General features: G+C 50.4%; 1 protein-coding gene across 1 annotated transcript in view; it reads left to right on the top strand.

Moving 5' to 3' along the window:
- The first annotated feature begins 568 nt into the window (after window positions 1-568).
- The window catches only part of LOC138751040 (ceramide synthase-like), a 34,210-nt gene continuing 11,212 nt past the window's right edge, over window positions 569-23,566 (top strand). The window contains exon 1 of the mRNA XM_069913141.1: window positions 569-653. Within this exon, the coding sequence (XP_069769242.1) occupies window positions 592-653 (62 nt within the window). The 5' untranslated portion in view covers window positions 569-591. The remainder of the gene's footprint in view (window positions 654-23,566) is intronic.

The following is a 23,566-nucleotide window of genomic DNA, read 5'->3' as shown; positions in this document are numbered from 1 at the left end:
TCTCTCCTCCCCCTCTCTCTCCTCCCCCTCTCTCTCCTCCCCCTCTCTCTCCTCCCCCCTCTCTCTCGTCCCCCCTCTCTCTCTCCCCTCTCTCTCTCTCCTCCCCCCTCTCTCTCTCCTCCCCCTCTCTCTCCTCCCCTCTCTCCTCCCCCGCTCTCTCTCCTCCCCCACTCTCTCCTCCCCTCTCTCCTGCCCCTCTCCTCCCCCTCTCTCTCTTCCCCCCTCTCTCTTCCCCTCTCTTTCTCTTCCCCCTCTCCTGCCCCTCTCCTCCCCCTCTCTCCACCCCCTCTCTCCACCCCCTCTCTCCACCCCCTCTCTCCACCCCCCTCTCTCCCCCCTCTTCCACCCCCTCTCTCCACCCCACTCTCTCCACCCCCTCTCTCCACCCCCTCTCTCCTCCCCCCCTCTCTCCTCCCCCCTCTCTCTCCTCCCCCTCTCTCTCCCCCTCTCTCTCCCCCTCTCTCTCCTCCCCCTCTCTCTCCTCCCCCTCTCTCTCCTCCCCTCTCTCTCCTCCCCCTCTCTCTCGCCCCCCCCCACTCCTCCCCACTCATTTCACCCCCCCCCAGGTTGGTGTCCCTGGTCCAGGCTGTGATGGCATCGTGCACCGGTCTCATCATCATCACGTCCTGCAGAGGGAACATCCTTGAGAGCCGGTGAGCAGTCCATCAGAGGGTGGGGGGGGGGGGGGGGGGGGGGGAGGGGAAATCTGCAGATAGGGGAGGGGGGATGGATATGGTGGCCTAGATTCTAACGGCTTGGTTCTGGGACAGACAAGGACTCGTGTTACACACCAGCTGCCACTGGCTACCTGTAGGGTGTCAGGTAGCGTGCGATGGGACAGTACACTCCTGTACTCATCAGATGCGCAAACATGCGAGCCTTTCCCCCTCCCCCCCCCCCCCCCCCCAGCCGTCCCAACACAAAGCCTTGTGGACCACTGGCTGGGAGCCGTTGAGCATATGCCCACAGTGTATGCAGCGGTCCCTTCCTCTCCCCCACCCTACAGGTATCAAGGGGTCAATCTCGATAGCTCAGGAAATCCACCCTTACTGCACCCAATCGACCTGAGTGAGGGGAAAAGTGTGTGAGAGATGGGGGGTGGATAGGGGGGAAGAGGTGAGTAGAGTGGAAAAGAGAGGGGGAGAAAAAGTGAGGGGGAGGGATAGAGAGGGGTGGGGGTGAGAGGAGAGAGAAAGAGAGGTAGAGAGGGGAAACAGAGTAGAGGGACGTGGTTGGAGGAGAGAGGGGGTGGACACAGAATTATTCCCCCGACCCCAGGGACAAGGGGAGTATAAAACTAGAGGGATCAAGGGGCAAAGTTCAAAGGGGGAACTCTCTCCTTGCCCACACCTACTCCCCTTTGTAACCCCCTCCAATCCCCCCTACGCCCCTCCCTGTCACTTCCTCTGGTTCCTTACACCCCTTCCTGTCTCTGTACACGCCCCCCCACCAGGTCCCCTACTCTTCCCTGTCTCTATAACCCCCTCCGGTCCCCTGCACCACTCCCTGTCTCTGTAACTCTCTTTGGTCCCCCACACACCTCACTGTCTATGTAACTCCCTCTGGTCCCCCAAACACCTCCCTGTCTCTGCAATGTCCCTTTGGTCCCCTACTCCCCTCACTATCTCTGTAACCCTCTCTTGTCCCTTACATCCCTCCCTGTCCCTGTAACCCCCTTCTGATCTCCTACACCCCCTCCCTGTCTCTGTAACTCCCTCCGGTCCCCTACACCCCAACCTGTCTCTGTAATGTCCCTCCGGTCGCCTAAACCTCTCCCTGTCTCTATAAACCCCCTCCGATCCCCTACACCCCTCCCTGACTCTGTCACCCTCTTTAAAAGGGGAAGCTCTCTCCCCACACACAGAAGGCGGTGGGCTCCATGGGATGAGGGAGAGGTGGCGCATGGGAGGGACTGTTATGGAGGAAGGCTTGGGGCAATGAGGACTGATCACAGATGAAGGGTGGGGGGGGAGATGAATGAGGGGAATGGGACAGAAGGACTGTTTGGCCGAAGAGCCTTGATATTCACTGCAAGATTCAGATACATGTTTCAACTCCTTGCTTCCTATAAGCAGAACTGAACAATCTGTGCGTATGAGATGCAGAACTGAACACTGTCTGTGTGTGTGAGATACAGGACAGTACACTGTCTGTGTGTACGAGATGTAGGACTGTACACTGTCTGTGTGTGTGAGACGCAGGACTGATCACCGTGTGTGAGACGTAGGACTAATCACCGTGTGTGAGACGCAGGACTGAACGCCATGTGCGAGGCGCGGGGCTGATCGCCGTGTGCGAGGCGCGGGGCTGATCGCCGTGTGCGAGGCGCGGGGCTGATCGCCGTGTGCGAGGCGCGGGGCTGATCGCCGTGTGCGAGGCGCGGGGCTGACCGCCGTGTGCGAGGCGCGGGGCTGACCGCCGTGTGCGAGGCGCGGGGCTGACCGCCGTGTGCGAGGCGCGGGGCTGATCGCCGTGTGCGAGGCGCGGGGCTGATCGCTGTGTGTGAGACACAGGACGGATAGCGGTGTGTGAGATGTAATACTGATCGCTGTGATTGAGGTGCAGCAGTGATCGCTTTGTGTGAGGTGTAGGACTTATTGCTGTGTGTGAGGTACAGAATTGTACAGGATTGATCGCTGTGTGTGAGGTGCAGGACTGAGAAGCAGGACTGATCCCTGTGTGTGAGACGCAGGACAGATCACTGTGTGTGAGGTGTAGGGCTGATCTCTGTTTGCGAGGTGCAGGACTGATCGCTGAGTGAGATGCAGGACTGATCGTTGTGTGTGAGATGCTAGACTGATCGTTGTGTGTGATATGCAGGACATACCACTGCATGCAAGATTCAGGATTGATCGCTATGTGCGAGATGCAGGTCTGAATGCTGTGTGTGAGAAGCAGGACTGATCTCTGCGTGTGAGAAGCAGGACTGATCTCTGCGTGTGAGAAGCAGGACTGATCTCTGCGTGTGAGAAGCAGGACTGATCTCTGCGTGTGAGAAGCAGGACTGATCTCTGCGTGTGAGAAGCAGGACTGATCTCTGCGTGTGAGATGCAGTACAGATCACTGTGTGAGACGAAGGACAGATCACTGTGTGAGATGCAGGACTGATCACTGTGTGTGAGGTTCAGGGCTAATCGCCGTGTGCGAGGAGCGGGGCTGATCGCCGTGTGCGAGGTGCAGGGCTGATCGCCGTGTGCGAGGTGCAGGGCTGATCGCCGTGTGCGAGGTGCAGGGCTGATCGCCGTGTGCGAGGTGCAGGGCTAATGAGTGTGTGAAAAGCAGGTCTGGTCACTGTGTGTAAGACGCAGGACTAATGTGTGTTGAAGATGGAGGACTGAACGTTGTGTGCGATACAGGACTGGTGACTGTGTGCGAGATGCAGGACTCATTGCTGTGTGGAGGTCGAGGGCAGATCACTGTGAGATGCAGGAATAAACATTGTGTGTGAGAGAAGCAAGACAGATCACTGCGTGCAAATTCCAGGACCGATCACTGCGTGCGAATTGCAGGGCCGATCACTGCGTGCGAATTGCAGGGCCGATCACTGCGTGCGAATTGCAGGGCCGAACACTGCGTGCGAATTGCAGGGCCGATCACTGCGTGCGAATTGCAGGGCCGATCACTGCGTGCGAATTGCAGGGCCGATCACTGCGTGCGAATTGCAGGGCCGATCAATGCGTGCGAATTGCAGGGCCGATCACTGCGTACGAATTGCAGGGCCGATCACAGCGTGCGAATTGCAGGGCCGATCACTGCGTGCGAATTGCAGGACCGATCACTGCGTGCGAATTTCAGGACCGATCACTGCGTGCGAGATCCAGGACCGATCACTGCGTGCGAGATCCAGGACCGATCACTGCGTGCGAATTGCAGGACCAATTACTGCGTGCGAATTGCAGGAGCGATCACTGCGTACGAATTGCAGGACCGATCAGTGCGTGCGAGATCCAGGACCGATCAGTGCGTGCGAGATCCAGGACCGATCAGTGCGTGCGAGATCCAGGACCGATCAGTGCGTGTGAGATCCAGGACCGATCAGTGCGTGCGAGATCCAGGACCGATCAGTGCGAGCGAGATCCAGGACCGATCAGTGCGTGCGAGATCCAGGACCGATCAGTGCGGGCGAGATCCAGGACCGATCAGTGCGTGCGAGACCCAGGACCAATCACTGTGTTGAGATGCAGGACTAATGAGTGTGTGAAAAGAAGGTCTGATTACTTTGTGTGAGACGCAGGACTCTTCGCTGTGTGGAGACGGAGGACAAATCTATGTGAGATGCAGGAATAAACATTGTGTGTAAGTGACGCAGGACAGATCACTTTGTAAGATGCAGAACAGATCACTTTGTAAGATGCAGGACAGATCACTTTGTAAGACGCAGGACTGATAGCAGTGTGTGAGGTACAGGACTGATCGCTGTGTGTGAGGTGCAGGACTGATCGCTGTGTGTGAGGTGCAGGACTGATCGCTGTGTGTAGGGGGCAGGACTGATCGCTGTGTGTGAGATGCAGGACTGATCGCTGTGTGTGAGGTGCAGGACTGATCGCTGTGTGTGAGGTGCAGGACTGATCGCTGTGTGTGAGGTGCAGGACTGATCGCTGTGTGTGAGGTGCAGGACTAATCGCTGTGTGTGAGGTGCAGGACTGATCGCTGTGTGTGAGGTGCAGGACTGATCGCTGAGTGTGAGGTGCAGGACTGATCGCTGAGTGTGAGGTGCAGGACTGATCGCTGTGTGTGAGGTGCAGGACTGATTGCTGTGTGTGAGTTGCAGGACTGATCGCTGTGTGTGAGGTGCAGGACTGATCGCTGTGTGTGAGATAGAGGGTAGATCACTATGAGATGCAGGAATAAACATTTTGTGTGAGAGACCCACGAATGAACACTGTGTGTGAGAAGCAGAACTGATCACTGTGTGTGAGACACAGGACTGATGTGTGTTGGAGATAGAGGACTGAACATTGTGTGCGATGCAGGACTGGTGTCTGTGTGCGAGATGCAGGACTCATCGCTGTGTGGAGATGGAGGACAGATCACTGTGAGATGCTGGAATAAACATTGTGTGTGAGATCCATGACTGATCACTGTATGTGAGAAGCAGGTCTTATCACTGTGTGAGAGACGCAGGACAAATCACTTTGTAAGACGCAGGACAGATCACTTTTTAAGATGCAGGACAGATCACTTTGTAAGATGTAGGACAGATCACTTTGTAAGACGCAGGACTGATCACTGTGTGAGACACAGGACTGATCGCCGTGTGTGAGGTGCAGGCCTATTGCTGTGTGTGAGATGCAGAACTTGTCGCTGTGTGGAGATAGAGGACAGATCACTATGAGATGCAAGAATAAACATTTTGTGTGAGAGACCCAGGACTGATCACTGCGTTGAGATGCAGGACAGATCACTTTGTAAGACGCAGGACAGATCACTTTGTAAGACGCAGGACAGATCACTTTGTAAGACGCAGGACAGATCACTTTTTAAGATGCAGGACAGATCACTTTGTAAGACGCAGAACTGATCACTGTGTGAGACACAGGACTGATCGCTGTGTGTGAGGTACAGGACTGATCGCCGTGTGTGAGGTGCAGGCCTATTGCTGTGTGTGAGATGCAGAACTTGTCGCTGTGTGGAGATAGAGGACAGATCACTATGAGATGCAAGAATAAACATTTTGTGTGAGAGACCCAGGACTGATCACCGTGTTGAGATGCAGGACAGATCACTGTGTGCACGTTGCAGGACTAATCGCTGTGTGTGAGGTGCAGGACTGATCGTCGTGTGTGAGATGCAGAACTTATCGCTGTGTGTGAGACGCAGGACTGATCACTGTGTGTGAGATGCAGGACTAATCACTGTGTGTGAGATCCAGGACTGATCACTATGTGTGAGATCCAGGACTAATGAGTGTGTGAAAAGAAGGTCTGATTACTGTGTGTGAGATCCATGACTGATGACTGTGTGTGAGAAGCAGGTCTTATCACTGTGTGAGAGACGCAAGACAAATCACTTTGTAAGACGCAGGACAGATCACTTTGTAATATGTTGGAGAGATCACTTTGTAAGACGCAGGTCTGATCACTGTGTGAGACGCAGGACTGATCACTGTGTGAGATGCAGGACTGATCACTGTGTGAGACGCAGGACTGATCACTGTGTGAGACGCAGGACTGATCACTGTGTGAGACACAGGACTGATTGCTGTGTGTGAGATGCAGAACTTGTCGCTGTGTGGAGATAGAGGACAGATCACTTTGAGATGCAAGAATAAACATTTTGTGTGAGAGACCCAGCACTGATCACTGTGTTGAGATGCAGGACAGATCACGGTGTGCATGGTGCAGGTCTAATCGCTGTGTGTGAGGTGCAGGACTGATCGCTGTGTGTGAGGTGCAGGACTGATCACTGTGTGTGAGGTGCAGGACTGATCGCTGTGTGTGAGTTGCAGGACTGATCACTGTGTGTGAGGTGCAGGACTGATCGCTGTGTGTGAGGTGCAGGACTGATCGCTGTGTGTGAGGTGCAGGACTGATCACTGTGTGTGAGGTGCAGGACTGATCGCTGTGTGCGAGATGCAGAACTCATCACTGTATGTGAGACGCAGGACTGATCACTGTGTGTGAGATCCAGGACTAATGAGTGTGTGAAAAGCAGGTCTGATCACTGTGTGTGAGACGCAGGACTGGTGTGTGTTGGGGATGGAGGACTGAACATTGTGTGCGATACAGTTCTGGTGACTGTGTGCGAGATGCAGGTCTGATCACTGTGTTTAATCTGCAGGACCGATCGCTGAGTGGACATGCAGGACTGATAACTGTGTGTGTGAGACACAGGACTGACCATTATGCGTGAGAACAGGACTGATGACTTATGTGAGTAGTACGACTGATCATTGTGTCTGAGACACAGCATTATTCGCTCTGTGTGAGACGCAGGACTGATCAGTGTGTGTGAGATGCAGGACTCATCACTGTGTGAGATGCAAGACTGTACATTTTGTGTGAGATTCTGGACTGATCACTGCGTGAGATTCAGGACTGATCACTGTGTGAGATTCAGGACTGATCTCTGTGTGTGAGATTCAGGACTGATCTCTGTGTGTAAGATGCAGGACTGATCGATGTGTGGATATGCAGGACTGATAACTGTGTGTGTGATGCATGACTAATCACTGTGTGTGAGATGCAGGACTGATCACTGTGTGTGAGATTCAGGACAGATAGTGTGTGAGATGCAGGACTGATCGCTGAGTGGACATGCAGGAATGATGACTTTGTGTGAGAAGTATGACTGATCATTGTGTCTGAGACATCGTATTGATCGCTCTGTGTGAGACGCAGGACTGATCAGTGTGTGTGAGATGCAGGACTCATCACTGTGTGAGATGCAAGACTGTACATTTTGTGTGAGATGCTGGATTGATCACTTTGTGTGAGATTCAGGACTGATAACTGTGTGTCATCTGGAGGAGTGATCGCTGTGTGGACATGCAGGACAGATAACTGTGCGTTGCGCACGACTGATCACTGTATTTGAGATGCAGGACTATACATTGTGTGTGAGAGACAGGACTGATCACTGCGCATGAGACGCAGGAATGATGACTGAGAGAAGTACGACTGATCATTGTGTCTGAGACAGCACTGATCGCTCTGTGTGAGACGCAGGACTAATGAGTGTGTGCGAGATGCAGGACTCATCACTGTGCGAGATGCAGGACTTCATCACTGTGCGAGATGCAGGACTCATCACTGTGCGAGATGCAGGACTCATCACTGTGCGAGATGCAGGACTCATCACTGTGCGAGATGCAGGACTCATCACTGTGCGAGATGCAGGACTCATCACTGTGCGAGATGCAGGACTTCATCACTGTGTGAGATGCAGGACTCATCACTGTGCAAGATGCAGGACTCATCACTGTGCGAGATGCAGGACTCATCACTGTGCGAGATGCAGGACTCATCACTGTGCGAGATGCAGGACTCATCACTGTGCGAGATGCAGGACTCATCACTGTGCGAGATGCAGGACTCATCACTGTGCGAGATGCAGGACTTCATCACTGTGCGAGATGCAGGACTCATCACTGTGCGAGATGCAGGACTCATCACTGTGCGAGATGCAGGACTCATCACTGTGCGAGATGCAGGACTCATCACTGTGCGAGATGCAGGACTCATCACTGTGCGAGATGCAGGACTTCATCACTGTGTGAGATGCAGGACTCATCACTGTGCAAGATGCAGGACTCATCACTGTGCGAGATTTAGGACTGATCACTGTGAGATTCAGGACTGATCACTGTGTTAGATCTGCAGGAATGATCACTGTGTTAGAGGTAGGACTGATAACTGTGTGTGAGACGCAGGACTGATCACTATGTGTGAGATCCAGGACTAATGAGTGTGTGAAAAAAATGTCTGATCACTATGTGTGAGATCCAGGACTAATGAGTGTGTGAAAAAAAGGTCTGATCACTGTGTGTGAGACGCAGGACTCATCGCTTTGTGGAGATGGAGGACAGATCACTGTGAGATGCAGGAATAAACATTGTGCGTGAGTGACGCAGGACTAGTCACTGTGTGAGAAACACAGGACAGATCAATTTGTAAGATGCAGGACAGATCACTTTGTAAGATGCAGGACAGATCACTTTGTAAGATGCAGGACAGATCACTTTGTAAGACGCAGGACTGATAGCAGTGTGTGAGGTGCAGTATTGATCGCTGTGTGTGAGGTGCAGGACTGATCACTGTGTGTGAGGTGCAGGACTGATTGCTGTGTGCGAGGTGCAGGACTGATCACTTGTGTGTGAGAAGCAGAACTCATCATTGTATGTTTGACACAGGACTGATCACTGTGTGTGAGATCCAGGACTAATGAGTGTGTGAAAAGCAGGTCTGATCACTGTGTGTGAGACGCAGGACTGACGTGTGTTGGAGATGGAAGACTGAACATTGTGTGCGATGCAGTACTGGTGACTGTGTGCGAGATGCAGGTCTGATTGTGTGTAATCTGCAGGACCGATCGCTGAGTGGACATGCAGGACTGATAACTGTGTGTGTGAGACACAGGACTGACCACTATGCGTGAGACGCAGGACTGATGACTTGATGTGAGAAGTACGACTGATCATTGTGTCTGAGACACAGCACTGATCGCTCTGTGTGAAACACAGGACTGATGAGTGTGTGCGAGATGCAGGACTCATCACTGTGTGAGATGCAGGACTCATCACTGTGTGAGATGCAGGACTCATCACTGTGCGAGATGCAGGACTTATCACTGTGTGAGATGCAGGACTCATCACTGTGCGAGATGCAGGACTCATCACTGTGCGAGATGCAGGACTCATCACTGTGCGAGATGCAGGACTCATCACTGTGCGAGATGCAGGACTCATCACTGTGTGAGATGCAGGACTCATCACTGTGGGAGTTGCAGGACTCATCACTGTGCGAGATGCAGGACTCATCACTGTGCGAGATGCAGGACTCATCACTGTGTGAGATGCAGGACTCATCACTGTGTGAGATGCAAGACTCATCACTGTGTGAGATGCAGGACTCATCACTGTGTGAGATGCAGGACTCATCACTGTGTGAGATGCAGGACTCATCACTTTGTGAGATGCAGGACTCATCACTGTGTGAGATGCAAGACTCATCACTGTGTGAGATGCAAGACTCATCACTGTGCGAGATGCAGGACTCATCACTGTGCGAGATGCATGACTCATCACTGTGCGAGATGCAGGACTCATCACTGTGTGAGATGCAGGACTCATCACTGTGTGAGATGCAAGACTCATCACTGTGTGAGATGCAAGACTCATCACTGTGCGAGATGCAGGACTCATCACTGTGCGAGATGCAGAACATCACTGTGTGAGATGCAAGACTGAACATTTTGTGTGAGATTTAGGACTGATCACTGTGAGATTCAGGAATGATCACTGTGTTAGAGGTAGGACTGATAACTGTGTGCGAGACGCAAGACTGAACATCATGTGTGAGATGCAGGACAGATCACAGTGTGCGAGATGCAGAAATGATTGCTGTGGGTGAGAGGCAGGATTGAAAATTGTGCAAGATGCAGGACTGATCGCCATGGGTGAGACACAAGACTGAACATTGGGTGTGTGACTCAGGACTGATCACTGTGTGCAGTTGCAGGACTGAACACTGTGTGGCGATGTCTGACAGATTGCTGTGTGTGAGACGTAGGACTGTTTGCATTGTGTGAGATGCAGGGCTGATCACTGTGCGTGAGACGCAGGACTGATGACTTTATGTGAGAAATACGACTGATCATTACGTCTTAGACACAGCACTGATCATTCTGTGTAAGACGCAGAACTGATCAGTGTGTGCGAGATGCAAAACTCATCACTGTGTGAGATGCAAGACTGAATATTTTGTGTAAGATTAAAGACTGATAACTGTGTGTGATCTATAGGAGTGATTGCTGTGTGGACATGCAGGACTGATAACTGTGTGTGTGAGACGCAGGACTGACCACTATGCGTGAGTCGCAGGACTGATGACTTTATGTGAGAAGTACAACTGATCATTGTGTCTGAGACACAGCACTGATCGCTCTGTGTGAGACGCAGGACTGATCAGTATATGTGAGATGCAGGACTCATTACAGTGTGAGGTGCAAGACTGAACAATTTGTGTGAGATTAAGGACTGATCACTATCTGTGAGGATCAGAACTGATCACAGTGTCTGATCTATAGGAGTGATCACTGTGTGGACATGCAAGACTGATAACTGTGTGTGACGCATGACTGATCACTGTGTCTGAGATGCAGGTCTGATGTCTGTGTGTGAGTAGTACGACTGATCATTTTCTCTTAGACATAGCACTGATGACTCTGTGTGAGACACAGGACTGATCAGTGTGTGCGAGATGCAGGACTCATCACTGTGTGAGATGCAAGACTGAAAATTTTGCGTGAGATTCAGGACTGATCATTGTCTGTGAGATTCAGGAGTGATCGCTCTGTGGACATGCAGGACTGATAATTGTGTGTGTGATGCATGACTGATGACTGTATGTGAGACAGGACTGATGACTGTGTGTGAGAGACAGGAATGATCACTATGTGAGACGCAGGACAGAACATCATGTGTGAGACACTGGACAGATCACTGTGTGCGAGATGCGGCATTGAATATTGTGTGTAAGATGAAGCACAGATTATTGTATGTAGATGCAGGACTGATCGCTGTTGGTGAGATGCAGAACTTATCGCTGTGTGTGAGACACAGGACTGATCACAGTGTGTGAGGTCCAGGACTAATGAGTGTGTGAAAAGCAGGTCTGATCACTGTGCGTGAGACACAGGACTGATCACTGTGTGTGAGATCCAGGACTAATGAGCGTGTGAAAAGCAGGTCTGATCACTGTGTGTGAGATGCAGGACTGATCACTGTGTGTGAGATCCAGGACTAATGAGTGTGTGAAAAGCAGGTCTGATCACTGTGTGTGAGATGCAGGACTGATTGCTGTGTGGAGATGGAGGACAGATCACTGTGAGATGCAGGAATAAACATTGTGTGTGAGAGATGCAGGACAGATCACTTTGTAAGATGCAGGACAGATCACTTTATAAGACGCAGGACCGATAACAGTGTGTGAGGTACAGGACTGATCACTGTGATTGAGGTGCAGCAGTGATCGCTGTTTGTGAGGTGCAGGACTGATCGCTGTGTGTGAGGTGCAGGACTGATCGCTGTGTGTGAGGTGCAGGACTGATGGCTGTGTGTGAGGTGCAGGACTGATGGCTGTGTGTGAGGTGCAGGGCTGATGGCTGTGTGTGAGGTGCAGGACTGATGGCTGTGTGTGAGGTGCAGGACTGATCGCTGTGTGTGAGGTGCAGGACTGATGGCTGTGTGTGAGGTGCAGGACTGATGGCTGTGTGTGAGGTGCAGGACTGATGGCTGTGTGTGAGGTGCAGGACTGATCGCTGTGTGTGAGGTGCAGGACTGATGGCTGTGTGTGAGGTGCAGGACTGATGGCTGTGTGTGTGGTGCAGGACTGATGGCTGTGTGTGAGGTGCAGGACTGATCGCTGTGTGTGAGGTGCAGGACTGATGGCTGTGTGTGAGGTGCAGGACTGATGGCTGTGTGTGAGGTGCAGGACTGATGGCTGTGTGTGAGGTGCAGGACTGATGGCTGTGTGTGAGGAGCAGGACTGATCGCTGTGTGTGAGTTGCAGGACTGATCGCTGTGTGTGAGGTGCAGGACTGATCGCTGTGTGTGAGATAGAGGGTTGATCACTAGGAAATGCAGGAATAAACATTTTGTGTGAGATACCCACGAATGAACACTGTGTGTGAGAAGCAGAACTGATCACTGTGTGTGAGACACAGGACTGATGTGTGTTGGAGATAGAGGACTGAACATTGTGTGCGATGCAGGACTGGTGTCTGTGTGCGAGATGCAGGAATCATCGCTGAGTGGAGATGGAGGACAGATCACTGTGAGATGCTGGAATAAACATTGTGTGTGAGATCCATGACTGATCACTGTATGTGAGAAGCAGGTCTTATCACTGTGTGAGAGACGCGGGACAAATCACTTTGTAAGACGCAGGACAGATCACTTTGTAAGACGCAGGACAGATCACTTTTTAAGATGCAGGACAGATCACTTTGTAAGATGTAGGACAGATCACATTGTAAGATGCAGGACTGATCACTGTGTGAGACACAGGACTGATCGCTGTGTGTGAGGTACAGGACTGATCGCTGTGTGTGAGGTACAGGACTGATTGCCGTGTGTGAGGTGCAGGCCTATTGCTGTGTGTGAGATGGAGAACTTGTCGCTGTGTGGAGATAGAGGACAGATCACTATGAGATGCAAGAATAAACATTTTGTGTGAGAGACCCAGGAATGATCACTGTGTGTGAGATCCAGGACTAATGAGTGTGTGAAAAGCAGGTCTGATCACTGTGTGTGAGATGCAGGACTCATCACTGTGCGAGATGCAGGACTTCATCACTGTGCGAGATGCAAGACTCATCACTGTGCGAGATGCAGGACTTCATCACTGTGCAAGATGCAGGACTCATCACTGTGCGAGATGCAGGACTCATCACTGTGCGAGATGCAGGACTCATCACTGTGCGAGATGCAGGACTCATCACTGTGCGAGATGCAGGACTCATCACTGTGCGAGATGCAGGACTCATCACTGTGCGAGATGCAGGACTTCATCACTGTGTGAGATGCAGTACTCATCACTGTGCAAGATGCAGGACTCATCACTGTGCGAGATTTTGGACTGATCACTGTGAGATTCAGGACTGATCACTGTGTTAGATCTGCAGGAATGATCACTGTGTTAGAGGTAGGACTGATAACTGTGTGTGAGACGCAGGACTGATCACTATGTGTGAGATCCAGGACTAATGAGTGTGTGAAAAAAATGTCTGATCACTATGTGTGAGATCCAGGACTAATGAGTGTGTGAAAAAAAGGTCTGATCACTGTGTGTTAGACGCAGGACTCATCGCTTTGTGGAGATGGAGGACAGATCACTGTGAGATGCTGGAATAAACATTGTGTGTGAGATCCATGACTGATCACTGTATGTGAGAAGCAGGTCTTATCACTGTGTGAGAGACGCGGGACAAATCACTTTGTAAGACGCAGGACAGATCACTTTGTAAGACGCAGGACAGATCACTTTTTAAGATGCAGGACAGATCACTTTGTAAGATGTAGGACAGATCACATTGTAAGATGCAGGACTGATCACTGTGTGAGACACAGGACTGATCGCTGTGTGTGAGGTACAGGACTATTTGCCGTGTGTGAGGTGCAGGCCTATTGCTGTGTGTGAGATGGAGAACTTGTCGCTGTGTGGAGATAGAGGACAGATCACTATGAGATGCAAGAATAAACATTTTGTGTGAGAGACCCAGGAATGATCACTGTGTGTGAGATCCAGGACTAATGAGTGTGTGAAAAGCAGGTCTGATCACTGTGTGTGAGATGCAGGACTCATCACTGTGCGAGATGCAGGACTTCATCACTGTGCGAGATGCAAGACTCATCACTGTGCGAGATGCAGGACTTCATCACTGTGCAAGATGCAGGACTCATCACTGTGCGAGATGCAGGACTCATCACTGTGCGAGATGCAGGACTCATCACCGTGCGAGATGCAGGACTCATCACTGTGCGAGATGCAGGACTCATCACTGTGCGAGATGCAGGACTTCATCACTGTGTGAGATGCAGTACTCATCACTGTGCAAGATGCAGGACTCATCACTGTGCGAGATTTAGGACTGATCACTGTGAGATTCAGGACTGATCACTGTGTTAGATCTGCAGGAATGATCACTGTGTTAGAGGTAGGACTGATAACTGTGTGTGAGACGCAGGACTGATCACTATGTGTGAGATCCAGGACTAATGAGTGTGTGAAAAAAATGTCTGATCACTATGTGTGAGATCCAGGACTAATGAGTGTGTGAAAAAAAGGTCTGATCACTGTGTGTTAGACGCAGGACTCATCGCTTTGTGGAGATGGAGGACAGATCACTGTGAGATGCAGGAATAAACATTGTGCGTGAGTGACGCAGGACTAGTCACTGTGTGAGAAACACAGGACAGATCAATTTGTAAGATGCAGGACAGATCACTTTGTAAGATGCAGGACAGATCACTTTGTAAGACGCAGGACTGATAGCAGTGTGTGAGGTGCAGGACTGATCGCTGTGTGTGAGGTGCAGTATTGATCGCTGTGTGTGAGGTGCAGGACTGATCACTGTGTGTGAGGTGCAGGACTGATTGCTGTGTGCGAGGTGCAGGACTGATCACTTGTGTGTGAGAAGCAGAACTCATCATTGTATGTTTGACACAGGACTGATCACTGTGTGTGAGATCCAGGACTAATGAGTGTGTGAAAAGCAGGTCTGATCACTGTGTGTGAGACGCAGGACTGACGTGTGTTGGAGATGGAGGACTGAACATTGTGTGCGATGCAGTACTGGTGACTGTGTGCGAGATGCAGGTCTGATTGTGTGTAATCTGCAGGACCGATCGCTGAGTGGAGATGCAGGACTGATAACTGTGTGTGTGAGACACAGGACTGACCACTATGCGTGAGACGCAGGACTGATGACTTGATGTGAGAAGTACGACTGATCATTGTGTCTGAGACACAGCACTGATCGCTCTGTGTGAAACACAGGACTGATGAGTGTGTGCGAGATGCAGGACTCATCACTGTGTGAGATGCAGGATTCATCACTGTGCGAGATGCAGGACTTATCACTGTGTGAGATGCAGGACTCATCACTGTGTGAGATGCAGGACTCATCACTGTGCGAGATGCAGGACTCATCACTGTGCGAGATGCAGGACTCATCACTGTGCGAGATGCAGGACTCATCACTGTGTGAGATGCAGGACTCATCACTGTGGGAGTTGCAGGACTCATCACTGTGCGAGATGCAGGACTCATCACTGTGCGAGATGCAGGACTCATCACTGTGTGAGATGCAGGACTCATCACTGTGTGAGATGCAAGACTCATCACTGTGTGAGATGCAGGACTCATCACTGTGTGAGATGCAGGACTCATCACTGTGTGAGATGCAGGACTCATCACTGTGTGAGATGCAGGACTCATCACTGTGTGAGATGCAAGACTCATCACTGTGTGAGATGCAAGACTCATCACTGTGCGAGATGCAGGACTCATCACTGTGCGAGATGCAAGACTCATCACTGTGTGAGATGCAGGACTCATCACTGTGTGAGATGCAGGACTCATCACTGTGCGAGATGCAGGACTCATCACCGTGCGAGATGCAGGACTCATCACTGTGCGAGATGCAGGACTCATCACTGTGTGAGATGCAGGACTCATCACTGTGGGAGTTGCAGGACTCATCACTGTGCGAGATGCAGGACTCATCACTGTGCGAGATGCAGGACTCATCACTGTGTGAGATGCAGGACTCATCACTGTGTGAGATGCAAGACTCATCACTGTGTGAGATGCAGGACTCATCACTGTGTGAGATGCAGGACTCATCACTGTGCGAGATGCAGGACTCATCACTGTGTGAGATGCAGGACTCATCACTGTGTGAGATGCAAGACTCATCACTGTGTGAGATGCAAGACTCATCACTGTGCGAGATGCAGGACTCATCACTGTGCGAGATGCAGGACTCATCACTGTGCGAGATGCAGAACATCACTGTGTGAGATGCAAGACTGAACATTTTGTGTGAGATTTAGGACTGATCACTGTGAGATTCAGGAATGATCACTGTGTTAGAGGTAGGACTGATAACTGTGTGCGAGACGCAAGACTGAACATCATGTGTGAGATGCAGGACAGATCACAATGTGCGAGATGCAGAAATGATTGCTGTGGGTGAAATGCAGGATTAAAAATTGTGCAAGATGCAGGACTGATTGCCATGGGTGAGATGCAGGACTGATCGCCATGTGTGAGACACAAGACTGAACATTGTGTGTGTGACTCAGGACTGATCACTGTGTGCAGTTGCAGGACTGAACACTGTGTGGCGATGTCTGACAGATTGCTGTGTGTGAGATGCAGGACTGTTCGCATTGTGTGAGATGCAGGGCTGATCACTGTGCGTGAGACGCAGGACTGATGACTTTATGTGAGAAATATGACTGATCATAACGTCTTAGACACAGCACTGATCATTCTGTGTAAGACGCAGAACTGATCAGTGTGTGCGAGATGCAAAACTCATCACTGTGTGAGATGCAAGACTGAATATTTTGTGTAAGATTAAAGACTGATAACTGTGTGTGATCTATAGGAGTGATTGCTGTGTGGACATGCAGGACTGATAACTGTGTGTGTGAGACACAGGACTGACCACTATGCGTGAGTCGCAGGACTGATGACTTTATGTGAGAAGTACAACTGATCATTGTGTCTGAGACGCAGCACTGATCGCTCTGTGTGAGACGCAGGACTGATCAGTATATGTGAGATGCAGGACTCATTACAGTGTGAGATGCAAGACTGAAAATTTTGCGTGAGATTCAGGACTGATCATTGTCTGTGAGATTCAGGAGTGATCGCTCTGTGGACATGCAGGACTGATAACTGTGTGTGTGATGCACGACTGATGACTGTATGTGAGACAGGACTGATGACTGTGTGTGAGAGACAGGAATGATCACTATGTGAGACGCAGGACAGAACATCATGTGTGAGACACTGGACAGATCACTGTGTGCGAGATGCGGCATTGAATATTGTGTGTAAGATGAAGCACAGATTATTGTATGTAGATGCAGGACTGATCGCTGTTGGTGAGATGCAGAACTTATCGCTGTGTGTGAGACACAGGACTGATCACTGTGTGTGAGGTCCAGGACTAATGAGTGTGTGAAAAGCAGGTCTGATCACTGTGCGTGAGACACAGGACTGATCACTGTGTGTGAGATCCAGGACTAATGAGTGTGTGAAAAGCAGGTCTGATCACTGTGTGTGAGATGCAGGACTGATCACTGTGTGTGAGATCCAGGACTAATGAGTGTGTGAAAAGCAGGTCTGATCACTGTGTGTGAGATGCAGGACTGATCGCTGTGTGGAGATGGAGGACAGATCACTGTGAGATGCAGGAATAAACATTGTGTGTGAGAGATGCAGGACAGATCACTTTGTAAGATGCAGGACAGATCACTTTGTAAGACGCAGGACCGATAACAGTGTGTGAGGTACAGGACTGATCACTGTGATTGAGGTGCAGCAGTGATCGCTGTTTGTGAGGTGCAGGACTGATCGCTGTGTGTGAGGTGCAGGACTGATGGCTGTGTGTGAGGTGCAGGACTGATGTCTGTGTGTGAGGTGCAGGACTGATGGCTGTGTGTGAGGTGCAGGACTGATGGCTGTGTGTGAGGTGCAGGACTGATGGCTGTGTGTGAGGTGCAGGACTGATGGCTGTGTGTGAGGTGCAGGACTGATGGCTGTGTGTGAGGTGCAGGACTGATGGCTGTGTGTGAGGTGCAGGACTGATGGCTGTGGGTGAGGTGCAGGACTGATCGCTGTGTGTGAGTTGCAGGACTGATCGCTGTGTGTGAGTTGCAGGACTGATCGCTGTGTGTGAGGTGCAGGACTGATCGCTGTGTGTGAGATAGAGGGTTGATCACTATGAAATGCAGGAATAAACATTTTGTGTGAGATACCCACGAATGAGCACTGTGTGTGAGAAGCAGAACTGATCACTGTGTGTGAGACACAGGACTGATGTGTGTTGGAGATAGAGGACTGAACATTGTGTGCGATGCAGGACTGGTGTCTGTGTGCGAGATGCAGGAATCATCGCTGTGTGGAGATGGAGGACAGATCACTGTGAGATGCTGGAATAAACACTGTGTGTGAGATCCATGACTGATCACTGTATGTGAGAAGCAGGTCTTATCACTGTGTGAGAGACGCGGGACAAATCACTTTGTAAGACGCAGGACAGATCACTTTGTAAGACGCAGGACAGATCACTTTTTAAGATGCAGGACAGATCACTTTGTAAGATGTAGGACAGATCACATTGTAAGATGCAGGACTGATCACTGTGTGAGACACAGGACTGATCGCTGTGTGTGAGGTACAGGACTGATTGCTGTGTGTGAGGTGCAGGCCTATTGCTGTGTGTGAGATGCAGAACTGATCACTGTGTGTGAGATGCAGGACTAATCACTGTGTGTGAGATCCAGGACTGATCACTATGTGTGAGATCCAGGACTAATGAGTGTGTGAAAAGAAGGTCTGATTACAGTGTGTGAGACGCAGGACTCATCGCTGTGTGGAGATAGAGGACAGATCACTATGAGATGCAAGAATAAACATTTTGTGTGAGAGACCCAGGACTGATCACTGTGTTGAGATGCAGGACAGATCACTGTGTGCACGTTGCAGGACTAATCGCTGTGTGTGAGGTGCAGGACTGATCGTCGTGTGTGAGATGCAGAACTTATCACTGTGTGTGAGACGCAGGACTGATCACTGTGTGTGAGATGCAGGACTAATCACTGTGTGTGAGATCCAGGACTGATCACTATGTGTGAGATCCAGGACTAATGAGTGTGTGAAAAGAAGGTCTGATTACAGTGTGTGAGATGCAGGACTCATCGCTGTGTGGAGATGGAGGACAGATCACTGTGAGATGCAGGAATAAACATTGTGTGTGAGTGACGCAGGACTGGTCACTGTGTGAGAGACGCAGGACAGATCACTTTGTAAGATGCAGGACAGATCACTTTGTAAGACGCAGGACTGATAGCAGTGTGTGAGGTACAGGACTGATAGCAGTGTGTGAGGTACAGGACTGATCACTGTGATTGAGGTGCAGCAGTGATGCTCTTTGTGAAGTACAGGTCTGATCGCTGTGTGTGAGGTGCAGAACTTATCGCTGTGTGGAGATAGAGGGCAGATCACTATGAGATGCAGGAATAAACATTTTGTGTGAGAGATCCAGGAATGATCACTGTGTGTGAGACGCAGAACTCATCACTGTATGTGAGACGTAGGACTGATCAGTGTGTGTGAGATCCATGACTAATGAGTGTGTGAAAAGCAGGTCTGATCACTGTGTGTGAGACTCAGGACTGATGTGTGTTGGAGATCAAGGACTGAACATTGAGTGCGATGCAGGTCTGGTGACTGTGTGCGAGATGCAGTACTCATCGCTGTGTGGAGATGGAGGACAGATCACTGTGAGATGCTGGAATAAACATTGTGTGTGAGATGCATGACTGATGACTGTGTGTGAGAAGCAGGTCTTATCACTGTGTGAGAGACGCAAGACAAATCACTTTGTAAGACGCAGGACAGATCACTTTGTAATATGTTGGAGAGATCACTTTGTAAGACTCAGGACTGATCACTGTGTGAGACGCAGGACTGATCACTTTGTGAGACGCAGGACTGATCACTGTGTGAGACACAGGACTGATTGCTGTGTGTGAGATGCAGAACTTGTCGCTGTGTGGAGATAGAGGACAGATCACTTTGAGATGCAAGAATAAACATTTTGTGTGAGAGACCCAGCACTGATCACTGTGTTGAGATGCAGGACAGATCACGGTGTGCATGGTGCAGGACTAATCGCTGTGTGTGAGGTGCAGGACTGATCGCTGTGTGTGAGGTGCAGGACTGAGCACTGTGTGTGTGGTGCAGGACTGATCACTGTGTGTGAGTTGCAGGACTGATCACTGTGTGTGAGGTGCAGGACTGATCGCTGTGTGTGAGGTGCAGGACTGATCGCTGTGTGTGAGGTGCAGGACTGATCACTGTGTGTGAGGTGCAGGACTGATCGCTGTGTGCGAGATGCAGAACTTCTTGCTGTGTGGAGATAGAGGGCAGATCACTATGAGATGCAGGAATAAACATTTTGTGTGAGAGACCCAGGAATGATCACTGTGTGTGAGAAGCAGTACTCATCACTGTATGTGAAACGCAGGACTGATCACTGTGTGTGAGATCCAGGACTAATGAGTGTGTGAAAAGCAGGTCTGATCACTGTGTGTGACGCAGGACTGGTGTGTGTTGGGGATGGAGGACTGAACATTGTGTGCGATACAGTACTGGTGACTGTGTGCGAGATGCAGGTCAGATCACTGTGTTTAATCTGCAGGACCGATCGCTGAGTGGACATGCAGGACTGATAACTGTGCGTGTGAGACACAGGACTGACCATTATGCGTGAGACGCAGGACTGATGACTTATGTGAGAAGTACGACTGATCATTGTGTCTGAGACACAGCATTATTCGCTCTGTGTGAGACGCAGGACTGATCAGTGTGTGCGAGATGCAGGATTCATCACTGTGTGAGATACAAGACTGAATATTTTGTGTGAGATTCTGGACTGATCACTGCGTGAGATTCAGGACTGATCTCTGTGTGTGAGATTCAGGACTGATCTCTGTGTGTAAGATGCAGGACTGATCGATGTGTGGATATGCAGGACTGATAACTGTGTGTGTGATGCATGACTAATCACTGTGTGTGAGATGCAGGACTGATCACTGTGTGTGAGATTCAGGACAGATAGTGTGTGAGATGCAGGACTGATCGCTGAGTAGACATGCAGGAATGATGACTTTGTGTGAGAAGTATGACTGATCATTGTGTCTGAGACATAGTATTGATCGCTCTGTGTGAGACGCAGGACTGATCAGTGTGTGTGAGATGCAGGACTCGTCAATGTGTGAGATGCAAGACTGTACATTTTGTGTGAGATGCTGGATTGATCACTTTGTGTGAGATTCAGGACTGATAACTGTGTGTCATCTGGAGGAGTGATCGATGTGTGGACATGCAGGAGTGATAACTGTGCGTTGCGCACGACTGATCACTGTATTTGAGATGCAGGACTATACATTGTGTGTGAGACACAGGACTGATCACTGCGCATGAGACGCAGGAATGATGACTGAGAGAAGTACGACTGATCATTGTGTCTGAGACAGCACTGATCGCTCTGTGTGAGACGCAGGACTAATGAGTGTGTGCGAGGTGCAGGACTCATCACTGTGCGAGATGCAGGACTTCATCACTGTGCGAGATGCAGGACTCATCACTGTGCGAGATCCAGGACTCATCACTGTGTGAGATGCAGGACTCATCACTGTGTGAGATGCAGGACACATCACTGTGCGAGATGCAGGACTCATCACTGTGCGAGATGCAGGACTCATCACTGTGCGAGATGCAGGACTCATCACTGTGCGAGATGCAGGACTCATCACTGTGCGAGATGCAGGACTCATCACTGTGCGAGATGCAGGACTCATCACTGTGCGAGATGCAGGACTCATCACTGTGTGAGATGCAGGACTCATCACTGTGCGAGATGCAGGACTCATCACTGTGTGAGATGCAGGACTCATCACTGTGCGAGATGCAGGACTCATCACTGTGTGAGATGCAGGACTCATCACTGTGTGAGATGCAGGACTCATCACTGTGTGAGATGCAGGACTCATCACTGTGCGAGATGCAGGACTCATCACTGTGTGAGATGCAGGATTAATCACTGTGCGAGATGCAGGACTCATCACTGTGTGAGATGCAGGACTCATCACTGTGTGAGATGCAGGACTGATCACTGTGTGAGACGCAGGACTGATCACTGTGTGTGAGGTCCAGGACTAATGAGTGTGTGAAAAGCAGGTCTGATCACTGTGCGTGAGACACAGGACTGATCACTGTGTGTGAGATCCATGACTAATGAGTGTGTGAAAAGCAGGTCTTATCACTGTGTGTGAGACTCAGGACTGATGTGTGTTGGAGATCAAGGACTGAACATTGAGTGCGATGCAGGTCTGGTGACTGTGTGCGAGATGCAGTACTCATCGCTGTGTGGAGATGGAGGACAGATCACTGTGAGATGCTGGAATAAACATTGTGTGTGAGATGCATGACTGATGACTGTGTGTGAGAAGCAGGTCTTATCACTGTGTGAGAGACGCAAGACAAATCACTTTGTAAGACGCAGGACAGATCACTTTGTAATATGTTGGAGAGATCACTTTGTAAGACTCAGGACTGATCACTGTGTGAGACGCAGGACTGATCACTTTGTGAGACGCAGGACTGATCACTGTGTGAGACACAGGACTGATTGCTGTGTGTGAGATGCAGAACTTGTCGCTGTGTGGAGATAGAGGACAGATCACTTTGAGATGCAAGAATAAACATTTTGTGTGAGAGACCCAGCACTGATCACTGTGTTGAGATGCAGGACAGATCACGGTGTGCATGGTGCAGGACTAATCGCTGTGTGTGAGGTGCAGGACTGATCGCTGTGTGTGAGGTGCAGGACTGAGCACTGTGTGTGTGGTGCAGGACTGATCACTGTGTGTGAGTTGCAGGACTGATCACTGTGTGTGAGATTCAGGACAGATAGTGTGTGAGATGCAGGACTGATCGCTGAGTAGACATGCAGGAATGATGACTTTGTGTGAGAAGTATGACTGATCATTGTGTCTGAGACATAGTATTGATCGCTCTGTGTGAGACGCAGGACTGATCAGTGTGTGTGAGATGCAGGACTCATCTCTGTGTGAGATGCAAGACTGTACATTTTGTGTGAGATGCTGGATTGATCACTTTGTGTGAGATTCAGGACTGATAACTGTGTGTGATCTGGAGGAGTGATCGCTGTGTGGACATGCAGGAATGATGACTTTGTGTGAGAAGTATGACTGATCATTGTGTCTGAGACATAGTATTGATCGCTCTGTGTGAGACGCAGGACTGATCAGTGTGTGTGAGATGCAGGACTCATCACTGTGTGAGATGCAAGACTGTACATTTTGTGTGAGATGCTGGATTGATCACTTTGTGTGAGATTCAGGACTGATAACTGTGTGTGATCTGGAGGAGTGATCGTTGTGTGGACATGCAGGACTGATAACTGTGCGTTGCGCACAACTGATCACTGTATTTGAGATGCAGGGCTATACATTGTGTGTGAGACACAGGACTGATCACTGCGCATGAGACCCAGGAATGATGACTGAGAGAAGTACGAC

Source organism: Narcine bancroftii, unplaced genomic scaffold (genome assembly GCF_036971445.1).
Source record: "Narcine bancroftii isolate sNarBan1 unplaced genomic scaffold, sNarBan1.hap1 Scaffold_625, whole genome shotgun sequence".
NCBI lineage: Eukaryota > Metazoa > Chordata > Chondrichthyes > Torpediniformes > Narcinidae > Narcine > Narcine bancroftii.
This window is presented reverse-complemented; position numbering and strand designations above follow the sequence as displayed.